Source organism: Trichoderma gamsii (assembly GCF_001481775.2).
Source record: "Trichoderma gamsii strain T6085 chromosome Unknown Scaffold_17.2, whole genome shotgun sequence".
NCBI lineage: Eukaryota > Fungi > Ascomycota > Sordariomycetes > Hypocreales > Hypocreaceae > Trichoderma > Trichoderma gamsii.
In genome coordinates this window covers 499263-519327 of record NW_020171354.1, presented here as the reverse complement: position 1 = coordinate 519327, position 20065 = coordinate 499263, and the positions used below count along the sequence as shown (strand labels likewise).

Below are 20065 nucleotides of genomic sequence, written 5' to 3'. Positions count from 1 at the left end.
AGCGAAGCGACTTCAGCCGCTAGTGCCAGCAGCTGTACCAGTATTTGACGCTGGTGCAAGTGAATCCCGATGGCGGATGACTAATCGCGCCAGACCGAGCCACTTAAGCGCGAGCCCTGGGCGAAGCCAGTTCCTGCAGTGCCGGCCGAGGAGCTCCTTCCTCACAGCGGAACGCCCTCGATGGAATCAGGCAAGTGGGGGTTGCGCCGGTGACTCCAGCCCATGCGCTCTAAACGCGAGGCTTGGTAGACCGAGCGTACTCTGCGGTACTGCGCAGCGTGTTGCGGTACTGGATGATACCGGATCGTGCCGGGCAATGCGCTGCTAGAGAGGTACCAGGCCCAGGTCCAGGTATTGCTGCTAGCGGAATCAACTCGGTGCAGCCAACGCACGGAGGCTGTACCGCAGGTGGGGGGGCCAGCAGCGAGCTTACGGAGGGGGAATCTTCAAGGGTCGTGACTGGCCCGTGGTCCCCCGCTTTTCAGTCGGTCTACGTACAGCTCTAACTCAGCTGCGCGGGGCGGCTCGTATCTGGCCTGATAGCGGGAGACCTGCCTCGCCCCCAAATGGCTCCCTAAATGGCTCCCAAAAGCGCTGAGTAACGCGTCTGATGCCGCTGCGACCTTCCTCTGCATGCAAACGTGCATATGCGTGCACTCCGTACTTTTGGAAAATGTTTCAGGTGTCACAAACAGCCGTTAGTGGCTCGTTTCCAATCCTTCACTCGCGGGTTCGAGCGGTGTGATGCGGATAAATAATTCGATAGATCGATGTCACAGACTGGGGGCCATGAGAACGGACGACATGACATGTGGAGGTCTGTGTGATTGTCTTGCAGACGCGGCCGGTCACTGCACTAGAAGCAATATAGGTCCCCGATGGCAGCAGCTCTTCCATGGACAATGCTCCTACGAGTGATTCTTAGTGCTGCTTTCATGAGGTAGGCTACCTGTAGGTGCATATCTTAGATCCCCTCGATTCCTTCTGCAACCCTTTCTTTCCTCCATCATACAACATCATTCTGGTCGGTGTAAGAACGGGAAGGGCCGTCACTGCATCTCCAATTCGGTGAAATCTACGCTGTCCCTTGCTATCGGTATATACATGCACCTACTGATATATAAAACTTTGTATGTGTATACACTACCTTATTAATGGGTAGCATCGACGCAGGTGGCGTGCTCTGGCGATCTTCAGTTTATCCGTACTGCAGGCGAGTCAGAGCCAGATGCCTAATAAAGCAGTGCTACTCCATCGTCCAACCCGTTTTGTAGATGCTTGCCACTGTCAATTGCCAAGATTGGATCACAAGTGTGCGCTACCAGGACTTGCATGTGAGCTGTCTGATGCTAGTCAAATGCAGTCTACTTGATTAGGACTTTACCCAAGGCCTCTACGGAACAACATCAGATAAATCTGATACAATTCCGACGCAACAGGGCTGACGGCCAATCGTCCCTCTACTCGGCCTAGCATAAAGCATGTAATAAGCAGTTGGTAGAGATTGCCGGTAGGCACTCGGAAACAATGCCAATCAATATTAGGTACATGCAATAGGTTTATAACGGGAACTTCACCAAAGCAGACATAGATCAGCTACTGAATACTCAAAAGGGCAAGATTACATCATCTTGAAATTGATAACAAGTTATTCTTCGCCCATCCATCTTACAGTACTCTTATGTATGTAATATTCAATACTGTAAGACTACATGCACACCTACCTACCTTCTGTGTCCACCAAGGTATACGGATATAAATACCGGAGGCTGTGTAGCATCCCCCATATTATACCTTGGACGGGATTCGAGGGTCCAGCTGTTGATAAGCCTAAACCCTAGTCGCAGCCCGTTCAATACGTGGCGGTTTCGTACTGACACACCCGTGTCCGGCCATTGTCTCTTGGATCCTAATCCTATCACTAGCACGGAATTTGAAGCAGACAGGATAGGTACATACATACTTTACAAGACAGCTAGCAGTATTTAGTACTAGGCACTCTATTGCGTGGCTACATCCAAGATAGCATCCTTCCGAGGCGGATTCGCAATGCATCGTTAAACCATCAGCCAAGTCGAAATAAAGCGCGGCCATCCGTGCTTTTTACGCCAGATATCAAGGGTACGTATTGCCCGATCCATCAATGCTGCATTCATGTCCGTATGTGCCTGTAGAGCCTGCTGCAGCCCCCAAGAGCCGCCCCCAGCCATCGCCCGTCCAGTGCCGTCTTCAGAGCATGTGGAGGCGCTGGCAACAGCTCTAGGCAGCTAAGCGAACGCTAACGCTAACCCCCGGCCAGACGGACTGTCCTCTACCGCCAGCGCTGCTTCCGCTACCCGTCTGCACTCAACGATTACAACATGCATCTCTGAGATTCAAGCAACCTCCTTCGGCCTAGTCAGCAGCCTCTTCTGTCGCCAAGTCGTCTCTGCTGCGACGCCCGCACCCTGTGAGCAACCGCCAGAGAAACAATCTCCCACGGTTCTTCGCGGCTCGCCATTCCAGTCCTTCAGCTCCTCGACGGCCAACTCGGGTCCCTCCAGATTCGCCCTAGCAATGCCCCGCAGTAGCTTCTCACATACTCCCCTCTTGCGAGTATCGAGGCCGGTGTCAGCCTGCTCAAGATGTGAGTGACCGTCCTCCAGCGCGCTTGTGCGGGCATCTCCGGTAGATCCATCTAACGCTTTCTTGCCAGGTCGAGCTGCAAAGGTCAAGGTGAGTGGACAGGCGGCGGCGCTTCCTCTTCCAGCGCAGAGACTGAGCCGCTCTTGATCCCTGGCTGGAATTCTATCTGACGGCTGTGAACAGTGCGATGGAAAGCTCCCTGCCTGCACGGCCTGTGAAAAGGCCGGCCGTGAGAATGCCTGCTCTGCGGCCAATGACCAGTTTGCGCGAGGCAAGGAGCGAAGGTGCGTCTTCACAGATTGTTCCCAGAGACCGTCTTGGTCCCTCGATTGCTAACCCCTGCGCGCGGTAACCAGCTACGTCGCCGCTCTTGAGCTTCGCATAGAGAAGCTGGAGAGACGCATCGCATATGCCAAGTCTCGAAAGGCTTCTGTGGCCCTCCATGAGTCCGACTCATTGGCTGTTGCCCATGTAGACAGAAAAGATTCGCTGGCGTCCATTCGGGCAGCTATTCACCGCAAAGCCGCCAGGACTCGTGAGAATTCGGATGTCAACTCTTTGATATCTGACTTCGGTTTCTTGTACGCGAGAGCTCCCATGTCCTTCTCCAATTGCTTGGTTTCACGGCGTCTGACTAGTTACAACGGATTACAACAGATCGGTCAACGCAACGACTCGAGATTTCGAGCCATCCATGATCAACATGACTTTTGCGCGTCTAGTCTTGGCCGCCGCAACCAAGGATGTTGTCCCAATCTCAGCCGACTCTCCGCTGCCACAGAAGCAATATGCAACTGAAATCTTCCATCATTTTATGAAGAACATGTACCCCCTCTTACCGTGCTTTTCAGAAACAGCGGCTTTGAATGTCTTGAATGACATCTATAATCAACAAGTTGAGCGCGTTATCAGCGCATCCGACCATTGGCTGCTATTCTTGATCCTTGCCATTGGATCTACCATGCAGAGCCAAAACGTCAACGACGAGTACTATAATCTCGGAGTCCAGTTTGTATCCAAGGCGTTGGATTATGCGGACATCGCGCTAGCACCTGGATATGCCACCCAGATTCAGTCGTTACTCCTTCTTACACAATACGCCATTCTAGATCCCAACCACTTCGACAGCTGGCTTCTAATAGGCTTCACCACGCGCGCTGTCGTTGATCTTGGATTCCATCAAGATCCCCCCCTGTCTTCAGTGGTAGATCGGGCCACCTTGGATATGCGCCGCAAGATTTTCTATTGCGCATATGCTCTTGACCGGTTGGTTTTCCTAGGATCAACGAAAGCTCTCTTTTAGTCATTGGTATTTCTAACCCTTACATCTAGATCGATAAGCATGGTTCACGCTAGATCGTTTTCCTTCACTGATGATGCGATTCATGTCGCGTTCCCGAATGCAGCCGACCTGGATCGCAAAGGCAAAGATCTCGAGAATGCCTCCATCTTGGGCCCACAATCTGTAGATCCCGGTCTACTTCTGTTTCAGCTCAGGAGAGCGCAGTCTTATTGGTACCAAGAGTTGTACCAATCATATTCGGCTCCTCTGCCAGACCCATCGTCCTTTGTGTGGCAGATATGCCTGGACATGCGAGAATGGGGCGAATCGCTGCCAAGCAATCTTCCCGCCGGAATACGGCAAATGTTTGAGCAGGAATTGAGATACAGTTACGTCTACTGCATCGCGCCTTCGGCAAGGGCTCCTCAGATTACCGACTACCACCGTATCCTCATATTCGAGCACTCCTTGGCCTACCTCCTCGCTATGCAGGAAATTGCCTCCGCCGGGCTTAACGGCGCATTCTACAATTACCACGATGCTTTGAAAGTGTATTTCATGGCGAACCAGTTCCTTGCCGTACTAACAGACTCTGAGGAAATGCTGCTGTCCGGTGCACAGATGCAAATACCCATCTCTCGCCCCGGTGCCCCACCAGCGCCTCCGATCCCACGACCTCAGCTACGGAATGGAAGACCCGTTGAAGATAATATCAGTAGAAGTATACGTTGTCTGGAAAGCATTCCCCAGACTCTAGAAGTATATGGTCGGCGGTGGGAGGACTCAGCCATGTTGAAGCAGAGCTTGGACCGAACATTGGCAGATACTATTGGGCGGCTAAGGGAACGTAAGAAGGTGCAGGGCATTAAGATGGAACAGCCTACTTATCCAGGTAGCTCTCCGTCGGCTACTACCTCACCCCGGGGACAAGCTATCGCACGCACCCCGCCACAGCCTAGAGAGATTCGCTGGGTGGGAGTTGACGTCTCGCAGATGATGCATAACCGTGCTCATCAGCAATGAGAAGACGCACAATCTTGAGGCGTAGATCTCCTGATTCCCTGCATTTATGGGTCGTCAAATGGCGGTGAATGTACAAGCAGTATTGTTGGGATATCGGATGTGAGCAGGGCAATATGTAAGAAAGACAAAGTATCTCTGTATCATTATACCCGCCCCAAGGGCAAGACTTTTTCAATGGACGCCGATGGCTTGGTGGGATCGGATAGAGCGAGGGTTATTTCCAAGGCCAATGAATATCACTGATTTACTGCGGTAATTCTCTTTTAAAAGAGAGGGATGTATATACTTTACTTTTTATGGATGATATCGGGAAAAGGCATTAAGTGATTCCTAATTTTACCTAAACGCATTGAATACTCCCTTCCTGGCAGAAACAACCAATGAGTGAAAAAAAGAAAAAAGAAAAACTCCCGGGTTTTCCCCCCATTTTTCTTTATCTTCCATGTCATGTATATGTGTCCCGTGACGCCCATTGGAAACATATGAAGAAAGAAAATAGAATTTCATGTTGATTCTTTCAAGTAAGGACCATGAGAGGAGTAGAAGGCAAAATTGAAAGAAAGGAGAAGAAAAAAAGAAGAGAATGGAAGGGGGAAAAATCGTTAGACATTATAAAAGGACTATTAAACCACCAGGTTTTTCAATTCTTTCTCTCTTCATATAACAACTCCTCCCGGTCTTTGTTTCCAGTCCCACATCACACGAAAATACGGGGTATTATTCTATCCACGCAAATTCATTTCCCATGCATTTCTCGCACGCATCTTCATGATTCTCTCGCTCCCCTGCGCAGGCATCATCGTAGTCAGCCAAGGCCTGGCAGGCAAAGACGGCACAAGTCGCGGGCATACAGGAACCGTAGAGGAAGCCGCGGCAGACTGCTGTTGATACTCCAAGAGTTGCTGTCTCCAGCGCTGGCGGCGAGAGCGTCGGGTAAGAGAGGGATTCAAAACAAGCGGATCTTGCTGTTGCTGTGGCTGCTGTTGTTGTGGCTGCTGTTGCTGCTGCTGCTGTTGTTGTTTCTGCGGGGTCGCTTTGTGATCCTGGAGTAAAGTCGAAGCCTGGCCTTTTTCCTTCTGCCTCTCGTCTTTTTCTTTGTCGTGACAGGGCTCATCAGTGGGTTCCTAGACCGCTCGAATGTCTTGCAGGTGCAGATTTTTAGTCTGGCGCGGCAACCTGCGATCTCGTTCGTAAAAGTAGCCGCAGTTGGCGCAAAGGGACTAGGAGATATCATGTTAGAGGACGCTACATTGCATACAGTAGCTCGACGAATCGGCTATGAAGCAGGGGGTAGATGACGACTTACCTTAGGCCCAGCAGGGCCGTCTCGAACTGCCCAGACGCTCGTACCCCACGTACGGCAGTGCGAACATCGCCATGAGATTCGCTCCATATCGGTCAAGGCTCCCACTCCTCCTCCGTATCCGCCCACGTCTGGAGTGACTCGCCCAAGCGGTGTTCCGCCACGGGCGAGAGGACTCAGACTTCGGAAGCGCCGCTTCTTCTTGGAACGCTCACCTCTGCCCATTCTCTCTTCCTCCACCTCGACACTTGCGCCAATACCGAACGGAGTGCCACCCAGCATGCCAGTCGTAGAGCTGAATCGCGCCGTTTCACGCCGCAATCGCCGGATCTGTCTTTCCCGGTCACCTTCCCGCTTCTCCATCTCCTCCTTGCTGAGGAATTCGACCTTGGGCTCCCAGTCATCAGCCAGGTGATCGGGGTCGTATCTCCAGCCAGCCTCCTGGCCGTGCGCAGCATCATTTGGCAGCTCTTGTTGAGCTCCACCCCATCCTCCAACAAGGCCACCAGCCTCACAGGCCTCCTTCTTCAGACGAAGCACTGCCTCGTAGATGGCATGCGTCATTGCTGGAACCCATTCGCCTGCCAATCCCAAATCGGCACATGTTGCCTTTGCAAAAGCCTCTGCGGTACCTGGAGGGTGAAGAAGAGACCACTCAAACTTGTCTGTATATAGCATGGAGGAAAGGTTTAGACTCAGGTTGATGATGCATCGATACGTGTCATCAGGGTTGTATTCGTCGGAATCAGGCAGGATAGGCGTTGCTTCGGCTGTAACCTCGGGTGCTGTAACCTCGGGTGCTTGTGATGCCGGTGGCTGCGGCGTTGCTTGGCCTCCCGTCTGTACAGGAGTATCAGGCCGTGACATGCCCCTCGCAAAGGAAGCTGGAGAGTCATCTCGAGATTTGAATATGCTTGGCCTTGGTGTTCCACTGCCTGTTCCATTTACCCCTGCAATTGGCACTACTACCTGGGCAGGTGGCGCCGGTGCTGGCTGCGATGGCTCAGAATGGAAGAGCGGGTGAAGGGCAACGCCGGCATATTCTTCCAGCTGTGTTCGAATCTGCTTGCTTATCTCGGCAACTACAGCGTGCCTGTTGGGCAGATCTAGATCCTGCGCCAGTGTCTGTGCAAACTGATCCGTCGTGATGAGTGTCTCGTGAAGATTCCAGCAGAAAATGTCACGTAGTTTGTAAGGGACAGTCATTTCCTGCGGCCGGTATTGTGGTAGAGAAATGTCGACTGAGTTGGGGTTCGGAGCTGGAAACGGCGCGGGTGGGATGAAGGACGGAATGTCCAAGTCGATTCGTATGGGTATCAGAGTCAAGGGAAGATGTGCTTGAGCGGCATTCTGCTGGTCACTCCTGACAGACCGGCTCTTCCCCATCCAATCTCGCCATATGCCCTGGACATCAACTGGTTCCTTGATATCTTTTCCCACTTTATCGGCCATGTCCAGCCTGCTGGCTGAATCCTCCTTGCGCAGACTCCGCAGGCCCGTGGGACGACGCCTGGGATCGTCGCTATCGTCGTCGAGGTCATCGAATCCATCCTCGGCGTAGTTGATGATGGTGGTGCCTCGCTTTGTCGTCCGCGAAACAGGGCCTGATGGCGCACTCGGTAGGACGGGAGTCAAGAGGGAGTTGTTGTAGGTGCGCAGGCGCGGCGCATACGACGAGAGGAATGCCTGGGGTTTTGATCGCTCCATTGTGTAATTCTTGAGGGGTGTTTGCGGGCTATCTCAATCTCATGCTGGCGCAGGGAAACAAACGCGAGCGCAAAGTTGGGGAATCCCCGCGCTGTGTTGGGAAAGCCGCAGCTGACAGAGCTTGCGAGGGTTCCTTGCAGTGTCCGCTGGCAATACCTGACAATGGAGGTCTCTATAGCAACAGGCACTGTGATGAGAAATTGAATGATTCGATTATTCGCACAGCAAGAGAAGAAGCAGAGACGGTCTTGATGCAGCTGCGTAGGGTTCGAGGGACGTGGAGTTGGAATGTCGCGACTTGTCGATGGTGGTTTGCTCAATCGCGTCGTTTGTCTTTCCCCAAAATTTGCCTAGCCCTGCAGAGATCTAGGTGACGTGCTTAGGTAAGAAGGCGGGTCGGCTAAGCTTTGCGCTACGGCAACCACTAAGCAGCTACTACTAGTAGGTAGACCAAGACTGTCTCCCACCTACCCTGTAAACCACTGAAACTGAAACTACTATACGTGAATCTTGTTGCATTCCTGACACGAAATAATAATTACAGAATTCGTTGCTCGACTGGAAGATTTCGTGTATTATAAACGTCTCCTATAGCTAGGGGAAATCTTCCATTGCTACCAAAATCAACAAAAAGCCCATCATATGCGTCTTCAATGGCCAGTTCAGAGCAACAAGTTTGTCAATAGCAAACTCTCGTCCACCAAAAATGCCTATAGCACACCGAAAATTAACCGGGTTTCATCAAACGAGTACAATAACGTCCATTTGAGTGGCCACCCTGGTGTCTTGAGACTCGATCCACGCTAAATCGATTCTCTATCACGGACGTCTAAAAGGGCCGTTGTCCAACTCTAATCACCAAAGTCAGCACTTCTTCTCCAAACAAAGTGTATCAACGAGCTGCTTACATGTTCCCCTCCGGAAAGAAGCGGCACACGTCGTATATCTTGTACGGATCCGAGATGCTGTAGGCTCGAGCACAGCCTATCTGCGTACTGGTGGACCACATACACTGAGCTGGGAGACGATTTAGCACAACTTCAAAAGTAAAGTAGCATGAATGAATGCTTACACCAGTGCAGCCAGTGCTCATGTCCATCGGTAACGGGCATCCCGTTGTATAGAGAGGCCTGGGCAAGCCAAGTTCGTGCGGCTGTTTGCAGAGGATTATCATAGGCCGAATCACACTGAGCAGATTGATATTCGAAAAGCGTCTCTCCCTGCTGAGGGCGATAAGCGCCTTGCGCGTGCGAAAAGGGCTGCTGACCGCTGGCCATTATATTTGCCCAGTACTGAGCGTAAGAGGCCAAATTGGCGTTCCAAGCGAGAGGCTGAATTCCTTGAGCTTGGCGGGCTTGATTGATCAATGAAAGAGCAAGGGCTCGATCATCCGATTGAGCCAAGCACAGACTGATAAAGGGAATCAGCCATTGGATGATGAGAAGAAGATGCATTTTTCTTTTGAAGGCTTTCTCGTGAGAGAAAGTGTTGAGATGAAGAGGAGACAGACAGCGGTAGGCTCAAGGAATGCAAGGAGACTGCAAAGAGAAGAGAGGAGTGCTCTATGTTGGAGAAGCTAGAGAGGCCTTGACGGAACTGACGAGAAGTTTGTCTCGTGGAATTAGTTGGAAGGAAAAGAGAGTGAGAATGGTAGAAGGCATGAGGAACTATCTGACCAGGCATGTTGGAGAGAAGGTGCGGAGAGAGAAAAGCTTGTTGGCGAGGAAGCTCAGAATCGGTATGTTGCCTTGACCGCTACTAATGTTGAGACACCGCATCCATGCAGTGGACTCGCTTCTGATAGATGCCTTATACTACGAGGGAAGCTGCGAATAGATAATTTTTTACAATAGGTACCTGTGAAATTGATTCTCCTTGTATATCTTCGTGGTCTGCTCCACTAATATGCTTGCCTGAAACAATCCTGCCTGCCAGTCTACCGCAAAGTAACATCTAACAATAGGTCAATATAGGTAGCCAATTACAACTTCCCAGCATCCTTCATGGCCTTCTCGCCGTCCACCAGAACGCACCAGCCCTCAGAGCCTCTGCCTCCTTCTCCATAGACAACAGCCTCGAAAGCTCCGTCTTCCAAGGCGAACTTTAGGACCTCGTCATCAAAAGTGCCAGGCTGCAGCCAGACAGCAGGGATTCCCACGCTCTTGGCCTCCTTGAGGACGTTGAGGGTGATGCCTGGGTGAGTGATGATGGAGACTGATGTGTCCTTTGGCTGCGGCAGGGCCTTGACATCTGGCTTGGTGGGGTGCTGCTCGCCATTCACGTCGACGAACTGTGAGGCGGGGTTGATGGGAGTGACGGGCAGATCATGGTTCAGATACCAGGCATGGACTATTGTTTACATGGTCAGAGGTATATCCAAATAGATATTTCTAGATAGTGAGAGGGCCTATGGAATTGAACCTTTATGACCAAACTTGGCGGGGTTGGAACTAGCTCCCACCACTGCAAAGAGGGGAGAGGAGAAGAAGCGCTTGGCAGTGGCTTCGGTGACAGCAGCCATGGTTTTTCTGTGGTTGGGCGCTTTTATGAAGAATGGAGCTGTTTCTGAGTTGAATGGTTTGGGTCTGAGAGCTCTTTATGAGTAGATTATTTAACACCAGGTCCAGTGGATGCTAGCTGACGTGATTATTCGGAAGAAGTCCTCATCGGTTGATCATCGGAATACCTCTTTCAGAGAGATTAAGAGGTATGATTTTACTTAGAATGAAGCAAACACTAGTGTATAAGTGAAGACTATTCTAAAGCGGCGACTAGATAGGGACTTTGTTGCAATGATTTGGAATTAAAGCGTCGCAGCGGCTGGAGATGATGTTACATTGCAGGGTAGCGTGCATATACTGTCGCTGGACTATGCTTGGTTGATCACTTTATACTATCACCGAATTACCAAATATGGACCATCATTTCAAATTTCTTGCATATTCTGGGATCAGCTATCCGGAAAGTGAGAGTTGCTGACAGCCATTTATCTAGATATTGTTTCTTTCAAAATAAAGACCAAGGGTGACGCACTTGCATCTGACAGTCAAAAGGCGCTTGGAAGTATTGCAAATTGTCACACATTGCCCAATATGTTTTATCATGAATAATTTGCTATCAACACTTACTAAGAGCATATCATATCTGTACCCTTTAACATTTTTGCTTGCTTCCAATGCCAAATAATGATTTCCACTTTAGCAAATGTTGGGCCCTGCGAGGAGCTCGCGTGAAAGGACATCTGCAATCACATCATGCACCGGCGTTCTTGGATGCAATGAGTTGAGCCAGAAGTATTGGTTCACGGGAACGCCGCATGATGGGTCGAAATAATCGTCGGTTGGCGTTCCACTTTGTAACAAGTCATTAGATAGTTGTACTACGCCAGACTTTTCAGGATCAACTTACTTAGCATACGCTTGACAGAAATGTGTGGTATTGGTGATTCCAGCAGTCTGCGGAAAAGACTTGACATTATTCAAGATCTCGGTAAAGAGCGCATTGGCGTCATAAATCCAGATATTGGAGTCTGTACGTAGAGCTTTCTCGCTCTTGGCCATATTGACGAGCAGCTGGTTCCACTGCACGACGTCGATCTTTTCCTGCCCGGCAACAGTTGTTCCAGCGGCAATCGTTCCGGGCGATCGGTCAATGGTCGGGACGGTTATGAAGACAAAGTTACGCGCACCAGCTGCATAGAGCTGTTCCACGAGCGACGTATATTCTGAGATTAGCTGCTGGTTAATGGACGCAGTAGAGGCAGAGCCCTTGCCGAACGTGGATCCAATGTCGTTGATGCCAACCCATATTGTGAAAAGCGTGTTGCTGCCGGTCCACTTGGGAGGCTTGGGCACAGTGATGGGCGATACATATCCAGGAATGAACTGGCTGACAATCTGCTGTTTAACAGAGGCGATGGATGTCGATGATGCCGCTACGATGTCGTTGTCGAGTGTTGCTCCGCTGACTGCGAGGTCATATGAGAAGAATACAGACGCATTGTAGGTCACTGTGAGGAAGTCGACCCAGTTCTCGCCATGTGCAGACGTTGCTCCGGGCCAAAGCCCCAGAGGAGCGGAGACAGAAGGCTGTGCTCCACCGGTATAGTTGAAGCCTGTGTTTGGTAAGTTATGTTACAGGAACTCGTTCGGGAGAAGTGAACTAACTGGTTGTCGTATAACTGTCGCCACTGTATTTATGAAAGAGATTCATCAGCACATGTTGCGATTATTACTTTTCGGCTGATAATATCATAAGAAACCATAAGAAACCGTTTGCTCACAAATAAAAGGCATATTTAATTCCTTTCCATCCTGGCCAGTTGGACGTAGCTGCACATGCCCGAGTAGCCAAAGGAGAAGCACTAATACCTTCTGTCAAGACAGCCAGGGACACCACCAACAATTTTCTTGTTCTGGGCCACATGTCAGTGGTGAAAGTAAATATTATAGAAGAGAAGTTCTACCGAGTTACTTTGGATTAATCAGAGATTCTGGTAATTGCAGCGATTTGGAGTGAACTTTAATACATAGCTATATCTGTTTTACTGAAGTCTATACATAACACACATCACATCACTAATTGTCTCGAAACTTGATCATTGGGAATGTATTGCTTACACCCGACATCATCTGATATCAGACTATAATCACCAACTGCTTAAAGCAGGAATACGAGGTAGCATTGCTCCCTTTCCCCAGGTTGTGTGAGCATGTTGATGTAAACTTGTCTTGTAGCGGCAAGCGTTATTTTCCTAATTGGGTAGTTTGATGAGCGATCCCCCCTAATATTGCTGCTTTCGCTCTAATTATAGACTACTTCAAGTCTGGCTTCCCATGATTTGTTCCACATACCACAACTCTGGGTTGTGATTCCTGTTTACAATTACCATTCTAGGAAGCCAGATATTTATAAACCGGTAGTTGGAAATAGTGCGGATTCAGCATTGACTTTAACGCAGCTTGGAATAGCTGGTAGTGGAATGAATTCGCAACTCATTGTTGTTGCTACTATAATAGCCGATTAGGAGAATTGACTAGTACATGTTGCGCATATCCATGGCGTTTCAATCGTAGAGCAACTTCTCAATCCGGAAAGTGACGATTTGAACAAGGGACGGAGTTCTCAATTGTCCTATTTATTGGGCGGCCATCTGCCCTTTCCTACACACCATTAATTCCCAACAGACCTCGGACAATGCAAACATGACTAAACTGTTTGGTCTTCTTGGTTTTGCCAGCCTCGCAGCAGCTGCGTGCATATCAAGCGGAGATGAAACAACAATCAACAATGCTCTGAAGAGCGGTGGAGCAGGCGCCGTTGTTCAGCTTTGCCCAGGTGCTGTCATCACCGTTCATAATACTGTTGCGTTTACAGCCGCCAACCAGGAGCTCTCGACTCAGGGTTACCCAACCGGCTCGACGCGTGCAATCATTCGCTTGCAAGCAACGGATCAGTCTATTTCAGCAGTCATTCGAGGAGGGAGCCTCAGCGGCATTAAACTGAGAAACATCCAGATTGATGGTGATCGATCAGGGAATGGTCAGATTACTGCTCAAGGTACGTACACCAAGTTCTTGTTCATTCAGTGTACAGATTGTTAATCTTCATCCAGCCAGTTCTGCAAACATTGAGTTGGGCGGCATTCAAAGCGGCCTCCTCGTCGACCATGTTGCGTCCATGAACCCACGAGGCTGGAGCTGCATGCATATCGGAGAGGGCGGTGCCGCATCAGGAGCCTCGGCTTGTAGCAACGCGACCATCACCAACAATGATATCGGCCCTTGCGGACTGGAAGGACACGACGCCGCAGGCCATGGCCGATGGGCTGATGGCATATCCTTTGCATGCACGAATTCGTTGGTTCAGAGCAATACGGTATGTCGTTTGATGCTTTTTTGTATTGTATCAGAGTCTTGGGTCCAGTCACTAATCACGAGAAAACAGGTCACCGGAAGCACTGATGGAGGAATTGTCTTGTTCAGTGCCCCTGGCACCAAGGTTCTGTCTAATAAAGTTATAAGCTCGACAACAAACGCAGGTTTCGGAGCAATCAATCTAGTCGATAATCTTGCTGTATACAACGGAAGCTTTGCCAATGTTGAAGTCTCAAGCAATACCATACAAGGTCAACGATTGTTTGGTGCCGGCATTGCGATTGGTTCTTGCGTGTGGACCACTTGCTCTGCTTCAACAACAACGCCAAAGCTTTCGGGGCCTGTCACGATTGCCAACAACGTATTTAGCGGCAGCATTGCGTTCCCAATTCCCATTTCCGGTTGGACCGGAGGAATCACGGTAAGGCAATCATACATGCCTCCATCAGAAACAGGACTAACAATGCGAGATGTAGGTGACGGGCAACACCGTGACAGGAGTAGGTAGCAATTCCGCCTTCTCAGAAGCTGGAAACTGCCCTGCAGCAACCAAGACGGCATTCAACGCGAACCAGCATCTTGTATGGAACAGTCCCAGCGTAACAGGGCCGACGAGCTTGCAGTCAGGCTTTGTGCAGCACACAGACTATCCCTCGTTCTTCATCTGCCCGACGCCGCCTCTGCCCAGCACGCAGGTTTGGACAAACGGGACCTTGAATGTCAACACCGTTCCGACGACGTTCTCTACTCTTCACAATGGCTTCAACTTTGTGTTTGATGACAGCGCGCATCTCATCGTGTATGACAATGGCGTAGTGGCAACCACGATTGGATCGACCACTACGTGCAACGGCCAGTGCACTCTCGATTTCCAAGGCGATGGAAATCTTGTTAAGCGGCTGGGCGGATCTGCATTCTGGGCGTCGGGCACGGCCAATAAAGGCTCGACTCTGACGTCGCTGAACACGTCGCCTTGGCTGGAGATTAAAGACAAGACGGGAGCCGTGATTTGGGACGGAGTCAATGGAGTACGTTTGCACTGATGATGCTGAATGTTGCGGATGGCTAACGACAATAGGCTCATTAATTTGGTATTGCACTCAAGGATTCGATGTGTTTCTGGCTGTGCTTGCTCATACTGTTAGAAACGTATTGGCGTGGAAGAGGTACATTGGTATGAGATGGTCGTAGTGGCTGAACAATAAGTGATTTTCACTTCTGGAAATGTTGTTACTGTTTGCGGCGTCATCAAGGCAGATGCCTATAATTAGCAATTAATACGATTATTTTAATTCGCCGCGGTCAATACTCATGCAAACTATAGAGAGAAAAACTCGCGTCACTCAGTTGTTTGTAATTCAGATAACAGCTAATAAAATGCGCGTGTCTTAACAACTTTATAATTGATTGTTTACAGTGTTGCTACGAGTACGCTGAACTAATTGTTTACATGGGGCGATCTACTAGTAGTAGGCTCCAAAGCTGGCCCGTTAGCAGTTCCTAGCTGCATAACAACGTGCACGGCATAAAAATAGCGATTTCTGCCGCGCCCAGGGCCTCAGACCGCCATTGGCTGTGATACGCCTGTTGACTCGTTGCCCCGTCAGAACCAGGCAAGGGGACGGTGGGGCGTCAATGTCAGGAGACGCAGACCTCTTGTTGTCGTTTTGGACTCTGCATCGCTCTTTTCGAGGCTCAGAGACATCATCGCCGTTGTCTGTATTCACCTGTGTCAAACCCTCTGCGACAACAGCCACAAGCAGCCGTCTACTCCTCGCACCAATCACAATGGTGAGTTGCCCCAGCACCGCTCCGATGTAAACAAAGCGCCGGCTCGGCACCTGATTCGCCCGCAGCTGCTGCCCGTTTGGCGCCGCAACTTTGGAAAGACGACGCAAAGGGGCCTTTTTTTTGCATTCCTCTGCTGCATTTTGCGAAAGACGCTGCATCGCCCGGTCGCATTTGACAAGTCTGCGCGCAAAACCAGCATTTGCACAATTTATATCGAGATTTAAAAAAAAAATGGCTTCTAATCAGTTCGACTCCCAGGCCTCAACCAACTACAAGGAGGCATTTGCCCTGTTCGACAAGCGCGGCAACGGTCGCTGCACCATCGACTCTCTGGGCGATCTGCTGCGCGCCTGCGGCCAGAACCCCACGCTGGCCGAGATCCAGGAGCTGGAGAAGGGCCTCGGAAACGAGTGTGAGTTTGGCTATGAGGCACAGCCCGGAATGAAGATGATGTGCGCATTTACGCTAACTCGCAATCACTCTGCACAGTTGACTTCGATGCCTTCCAGCGCGTGCTGAACCGACCAGGCGGCTTCCGCGACCCCGGCGAGCCTGAAGAATACTGCCGCGGTTTCCAAGTGTTTGATAAAGACATGACGGGCTTTATTGGTGTCGGCCAGCTCAAGTACATTCTGACCAACCTGGGCGAGAAGATGACTGAGGAGGAGGTCGACGAGCTGCTCAAGGCTGTGGACACCAGCTCTGGCCAGATCAACTACACCGGTATGTGTGCCTCTAGGCTGTGCTGCCCTACTCGGCATGTTCCGCTGCTAACTTCTCGCCTTTAGACCTGGTCCGAACTATTCTCGCCAACTAAGATTCCTTTGTACGAAGAACCTGACCTGGTGGCATCTTCTTGCATCTGTAAACGGGATGGCGTTGCTATGCGTTGTTTGTTTTGATTATGGTAGTGAATTGGAAACGCTTGGGATGGATGATATTTCTTTTTATCTGCAATGAATAGCCGTAGACTTTTGTATGCTGTTATGGCTGAATGAAGACGTGTTTGTGCTTCAAACGTTGTCACGGCGGCCACTAAGGCCTAGTATGTTCTTTATATACAAAAGAGCTATATAAAATATCTTCCAGATTTGGAGCCTTTTTACTGTTGACGGAATCTCGATCATCAACCAATACTTATGCCGCTATGCGCCTGCCAACGGCCATGTTGTCGACTTTCTTTTGCTTGCAGCTGCGGCGGTGTTGTCATGGCGGAGTCACCCCGCGATGTGTCGGCATTCTCGCCTCACCACTTACCGGATATGGACGCTAAGAGGCGCATAGTGGGCTCTATCAATTACGTGCATCATAGAGCTATGGCCTCTATTTTCAGTTATAGCTACATTGGTTCTCTATATCGCATTGCGTTACTGGATAGTAGATGCTATTATATCGGAATTGATCTCCAGCAGTTGTAGCAATCCTTCTGGCCAGCCCGCCTTGAACCGCCAATTCAGCTTGGCAGCGTCAAAGCCGCGTTCTGCCGCGTCGACTCCATCAGGCATTCACATTTGGGGATCAATCAAGCTACCCCTCATCAGCAATCGTTTTCCTCTATTCTGGTAGGCCGAAGCTACATCACGCCCGAAATCCTGCAGTCTAAGCGGACCAATTTGGGACAGAGCTTCCGCCACAGTTGTGCGTAAACCTGCCTGACACTTGCCATCAAACTGGAGCGGCCTCGTTCCATCAAGCCCCTCCTTCTCCTCCTCTCTCTCCTCGTACTTGTTCTCGCCGCAACCCTGGCTTCCCAACGAGCCATTCTCCGCCTCAACTCCCTTGCGAGCCACGTACGATTGCAGGGCTTGGCTCGTCTTCCATCATATCGTCGCCTCCTCACGACCAGCAACATGGCTCCCGAGCAGTTTCGAAACCCGCCGCAGAGCCCTCCGGTGTTCACCGCCACGGCCGAGTCCATCCTAGCTGATGCCAAGAAGAGCACCGAGAAGAGCAAGAGCATCTTGGATCAGATTGTCGCAACCGTGACGCCCGAGACGGCCACGTTTGACAACACGCTGAAGCCCATCTTGATTGACGGCAATGACTCGACCGGTCCCCAGAATATCCAGACCTTCTTCCAGCATGTATCGACGAACGAGTCCCTCCGAGAAGCTTCGACCAAAGCAGAAGAGCTTCTCAACGATTTTTACATTGAAGCAAAGATGCGAGAGGATGTTTTCAAGCTAGTGGATGCAGCGTATTCCACCCGGGACTCCCAAAACTTGGATAAAGAGTCTCTCCATATCCTCGAGAAAGAGCGTCGAACGTATATTCGTAATGGCTTGCTTCTCCCTCCCGGAGAGAAGCGAGACCGCTTCAAGGAGATCAAGAAGCGCCTCAGTCAGCTCTGCATTCTGGGCAAGAAGAATCTCAACGAGGAGAAGGGCGGATTTTGGTTTACTCGCGAGGAGCTAGAGGGCGTGCCCAAAGACGACATCGATGTCGACACGCTGGAGAAAGGAACTGGCGAGAACGAAGGAAAATTCAAGGTCACTTTCAAATACAACCACTACACCCCATTGATGAAGTATGCAATTCATGAGGATACCAGGCGTAGATATATCATTGCCGATGCCAACAAGGTATGTGAACTCTCCGCTCTGTTATTCTGGAAACACAGGCTGTGTACAGAGCTTTTGGCTAATGCAATACACCCAGTCAAACAACAATGTGGAAATTTTCAAGGAAATCATGGAGCTTCGCGATGAAGCCGCTCGACTCCTAGGATATCCGGATCATGCTAGCGTTCGCATTGAGGAGAAGATGGCAAAATCGCCGACCCGTGTCAATGACTTTTTGGGTGACTTGCAGGTTCGCTTGGCCCCCGGCGGCAAGAAAGAAGTCGAGGTCTTGCGAGGATACAAGGAGCGAGACTATAAAGAGCGCGGCATTCCCTTTGACGGAGAATTCTATATGTGGGATACTTCCTACTATTCAAGAATCATGAAGGAGGTGGAGTATAGTGTGGATGAAGTGGCAATCTCACAGTACTTCCCAGCAGAGTCAAGTTTTGCTGGCATGCTCAAGATTTTTGAGGAAATCTTTGGTTTTGTCTTTGTTGAGCTCGGCAAGGAAGACCGAGCACGCTTGAGCCCTACAGGCAAGGCTGAAGACATTTCCTGGCATGAAGATGTCATCATGTACAGCGTATGGGATGAAGCAGCCAAGGGAGGCGAATTCTGTGGCTACCTCTACCTTGACCTCTTCCCTAGAGACAACAAGTATGGACATTATGCAAACTTTGGAATTGAGCCCGGCTTCACCACAGTGGATGGAAAGAGGAGCTACCCCTCGACCTCCCTAGTGTGCAACTTTAGCAAGCCAACAGCGACCAAGCCGTCACTGCTCAAGCACCACGAAGTTGTCACCTTCTTCCACGAGCTTGGTCACGGTATCCATGATCTTGCTGGTCGCTCGCGTTTCAGCTACACTCACGGCACCGCGACTGTGGCCGATTTCGTCGAAGCACCCTCTCAGATGCTCGAGAACTGGTGCTGGACTCCAAGCGTTCTGAAATCCCTGTCGAAGCACTGGGAGAGCGGAGAGAGCATCCCTGATGAGCTCGTTGAGAAGCTCGTCAAAACCAAACATCTCAACTCGGCAATTGGCGCACTAGGTCAGCTTGTCATTGGCACCTTTGACATGACCATTCATGGGCCCAAGACCCATGAGGAAGCCAAGACCAGAAACTACGGCAAGCTATGGAACCAGATCCGTCATGACATTTCCCAGATCAAGGGCCCAGAGGATATCGGCGAAACCATGTATGCTATTCAGTCCCCTTTTCTTTTTCTTTTTTTACTACTTCTCCATCCAGCTTGGTGTGTGTATTTATGACTAACTCGCGATAGGGAATGGGGCAACCGATATGCCAACATTGGCCACTTTCTCGGCGGTTATGACGCCGGTTACTATGGCTACCTCTATTCTGAGGTCTTTTCCCTAGACATGTTCCACTCATTCTTCAAGAAGAATCCCATGGATGGCAAGGAAGGTCGTAGATACCGCCACACTGTTTTGGAACGAGGTGGCAGCATTGACGAGATGGAGTTTTTGAAGGAGTTTTTGGGCAGAGAGCCTAGCACGGAGGCTTTCTACGAGGAGTTGGGCATTGCGGCCAAATGAGCGATATTCGTTGGAGCAGATACCTTCTTAAACATGAATTCTAAAGAAGAAGAAAAGACAACGCAAGCATGTCTATTTAGTAAAAGGTATCATACGCAGAAGACAAAATAAACGAGATGACTATCTACTTAGACGCCTTTCTCACTAATAACAATGATCTTGTAGCAAGGGCAAAAAGCAAAAAATTGCGGCCTGTGTGGATCGAACACACGACCTTCAGATATCAAGTGACTTGAAGTTGGAACTTCAGTCTGACGCTCTCCCAGCTGAGCTAAGGCCGCAATCCAGTTGTTGAAATGGGCGAGGCATTTTTATCTTATACAGGCTACGGAT

At 50.2% G+C, this 20065-nt stretch overlaps 8 protein-coding genes across 8 annotated transcripts; 4 read left to right on the top strand and 4 right to left on the bottom strand.

The window, feature by feature from the left end:
• Positions 1–2143: 2143 nt before the first annotated feature.
• Positions 2144–4930, top strand: TGAM01_v205562 (hypothetical protein; the record flags this gene model as incomplete). Its single annotated transcript, XM_024549663.1, has 7 exons — positions 2144–2156; positions 2300–2626; positions 2696–2715; positions 2809–2909; positions 2982–3206; positions 3283–3891; positions 3958–4930. 7 exons carry the CDS (start codon positions 2144–2146, stop codon positions 4928–4930), a joined length of 2268 nt encoding a protein of 755 aa, XP_024405612.1.
• A 1124-nt stretch (positions 4931–6054) lies between these two features.
• Positions 6055–7940, bottom strand: TGAM01_v205563 (hypothetical protein; the record flags this gene model as incomplete). The annotated part of the gene is made up of 2 exons (XM_018802882.1): positions 6055–6150; positions 6237–7940. 2 exons carry the CDS (start codon positions 7938–7940, stop codon positions 6055–6057), a joined length of 1800 nt encoding a protein of 599 aa, XP_018663999.1.
• Positions 7941–8844: 904 nt separating this feature from the next.
• TGAM01_v205561 (riboflavin aldehyde-forming enzyme) lies at positions 8845–9394 on the bottom strand (the record flags this gene model as incomplete). The annotated part of the gene is made up of 2 exons (XM_018802881.1): positions 8845–8957; positions 9013–9394. 2 exons carry the CDS (start codon positions 9392–9394, stop codon positions 8845–8847), a joined length of 495 nt encoding a protein of 164 aa, XP_018663998.1.
• Positions 9395–9921: 527 nt separating this feature from the next.
• Positions 9922–10461, bottom strand: TGAM01_v205560 (hypothetical protein; the record flags this gene model as incomplete). Its single annotated transcript, XM_018802880.1, has 2 exons — positions 9922–10289; positions 10362–10461. The coding sequence occupies 2 exons, from the start codon at positions 10459–10461 to the stop codon at positions 9922–9924; spliced, it is 468 nt and encodes a 155-aa protein (XP_018663997.1).
• Positions 10462–11137: 676 nt separating this feature from the next.
• Positions 11138–12235, bottom strand: TGAM01_v205559 (fungal cellulose binding domain-containing protein; the record flags this gene model as incomplete). Its single annotated transcript, XM_018802879.1, has 3 exons — positions 11138–11291; positions 11349–12054; positions 12223–12235. 3 exons carry the CDS (start codon positions 12233–12235, stop codon positions 11138–11140), a joined length of 873 nt encoding a protein of 290 aa, XP_018663996.1.
• Positions 12236–13144: 909 nt separating this feature from the next.
• Positions 13145–14903, top strand: TGAM01_v205558 (hypothetical protein; the record flags this gene model as incomplete). Its single annotated transcript, XM_018802878.1, has 5 exons — positions 13145–13499; positions 13555–13817; positions 13887–14237; positions 14293–14844; positions 14895–14903. 5 exons carry the CDS (start codon positions 13145–13147, stop codon positions 14901–14903), a joined length of 1530 nt encoding a protein of 509 aa, XP_018663995.1.
• A 935-nt stretch (positions 14904–15838) lies between these two features.
• TGAM01_v205557 (myosin regulatory light chain cdc4) lies at positions 15839–16424 on the top strand (the record flags this gene model as incomplete). The annotated part of the gene is made up of 3 exons (XM_018802877.1): positions 15839–16019; positions 16097–16330; positions 16396–16424. 3 exons carry the CDS (start codon positions 15839–15841, stop codon positions 16422–16424), a joined length of 444 nt encoding a protein of 147 aa, XP_018663994.1.
• A 1033-nt stretch (positions 16425–17457) lies between these two features.
• On the top strand, positions 17458–19732 carry TGAM01_v205556 (thimet oligopeptidase; the record flags this gene model as incomplete). Its single annotated transcript, XM_018802876.2, has 3 exons — positions 17458–18189; positions 18266–19371; positions 19459–19732. 3 exons carry the CDS (start codon positions 17458–17460, stop codon positions 19730–19732), a joined length of 2112 nt encoding a protein of 703 aa, XP_018663993.2.
• Positions 19733–20065: the final 333 nt, after the last annotated feature.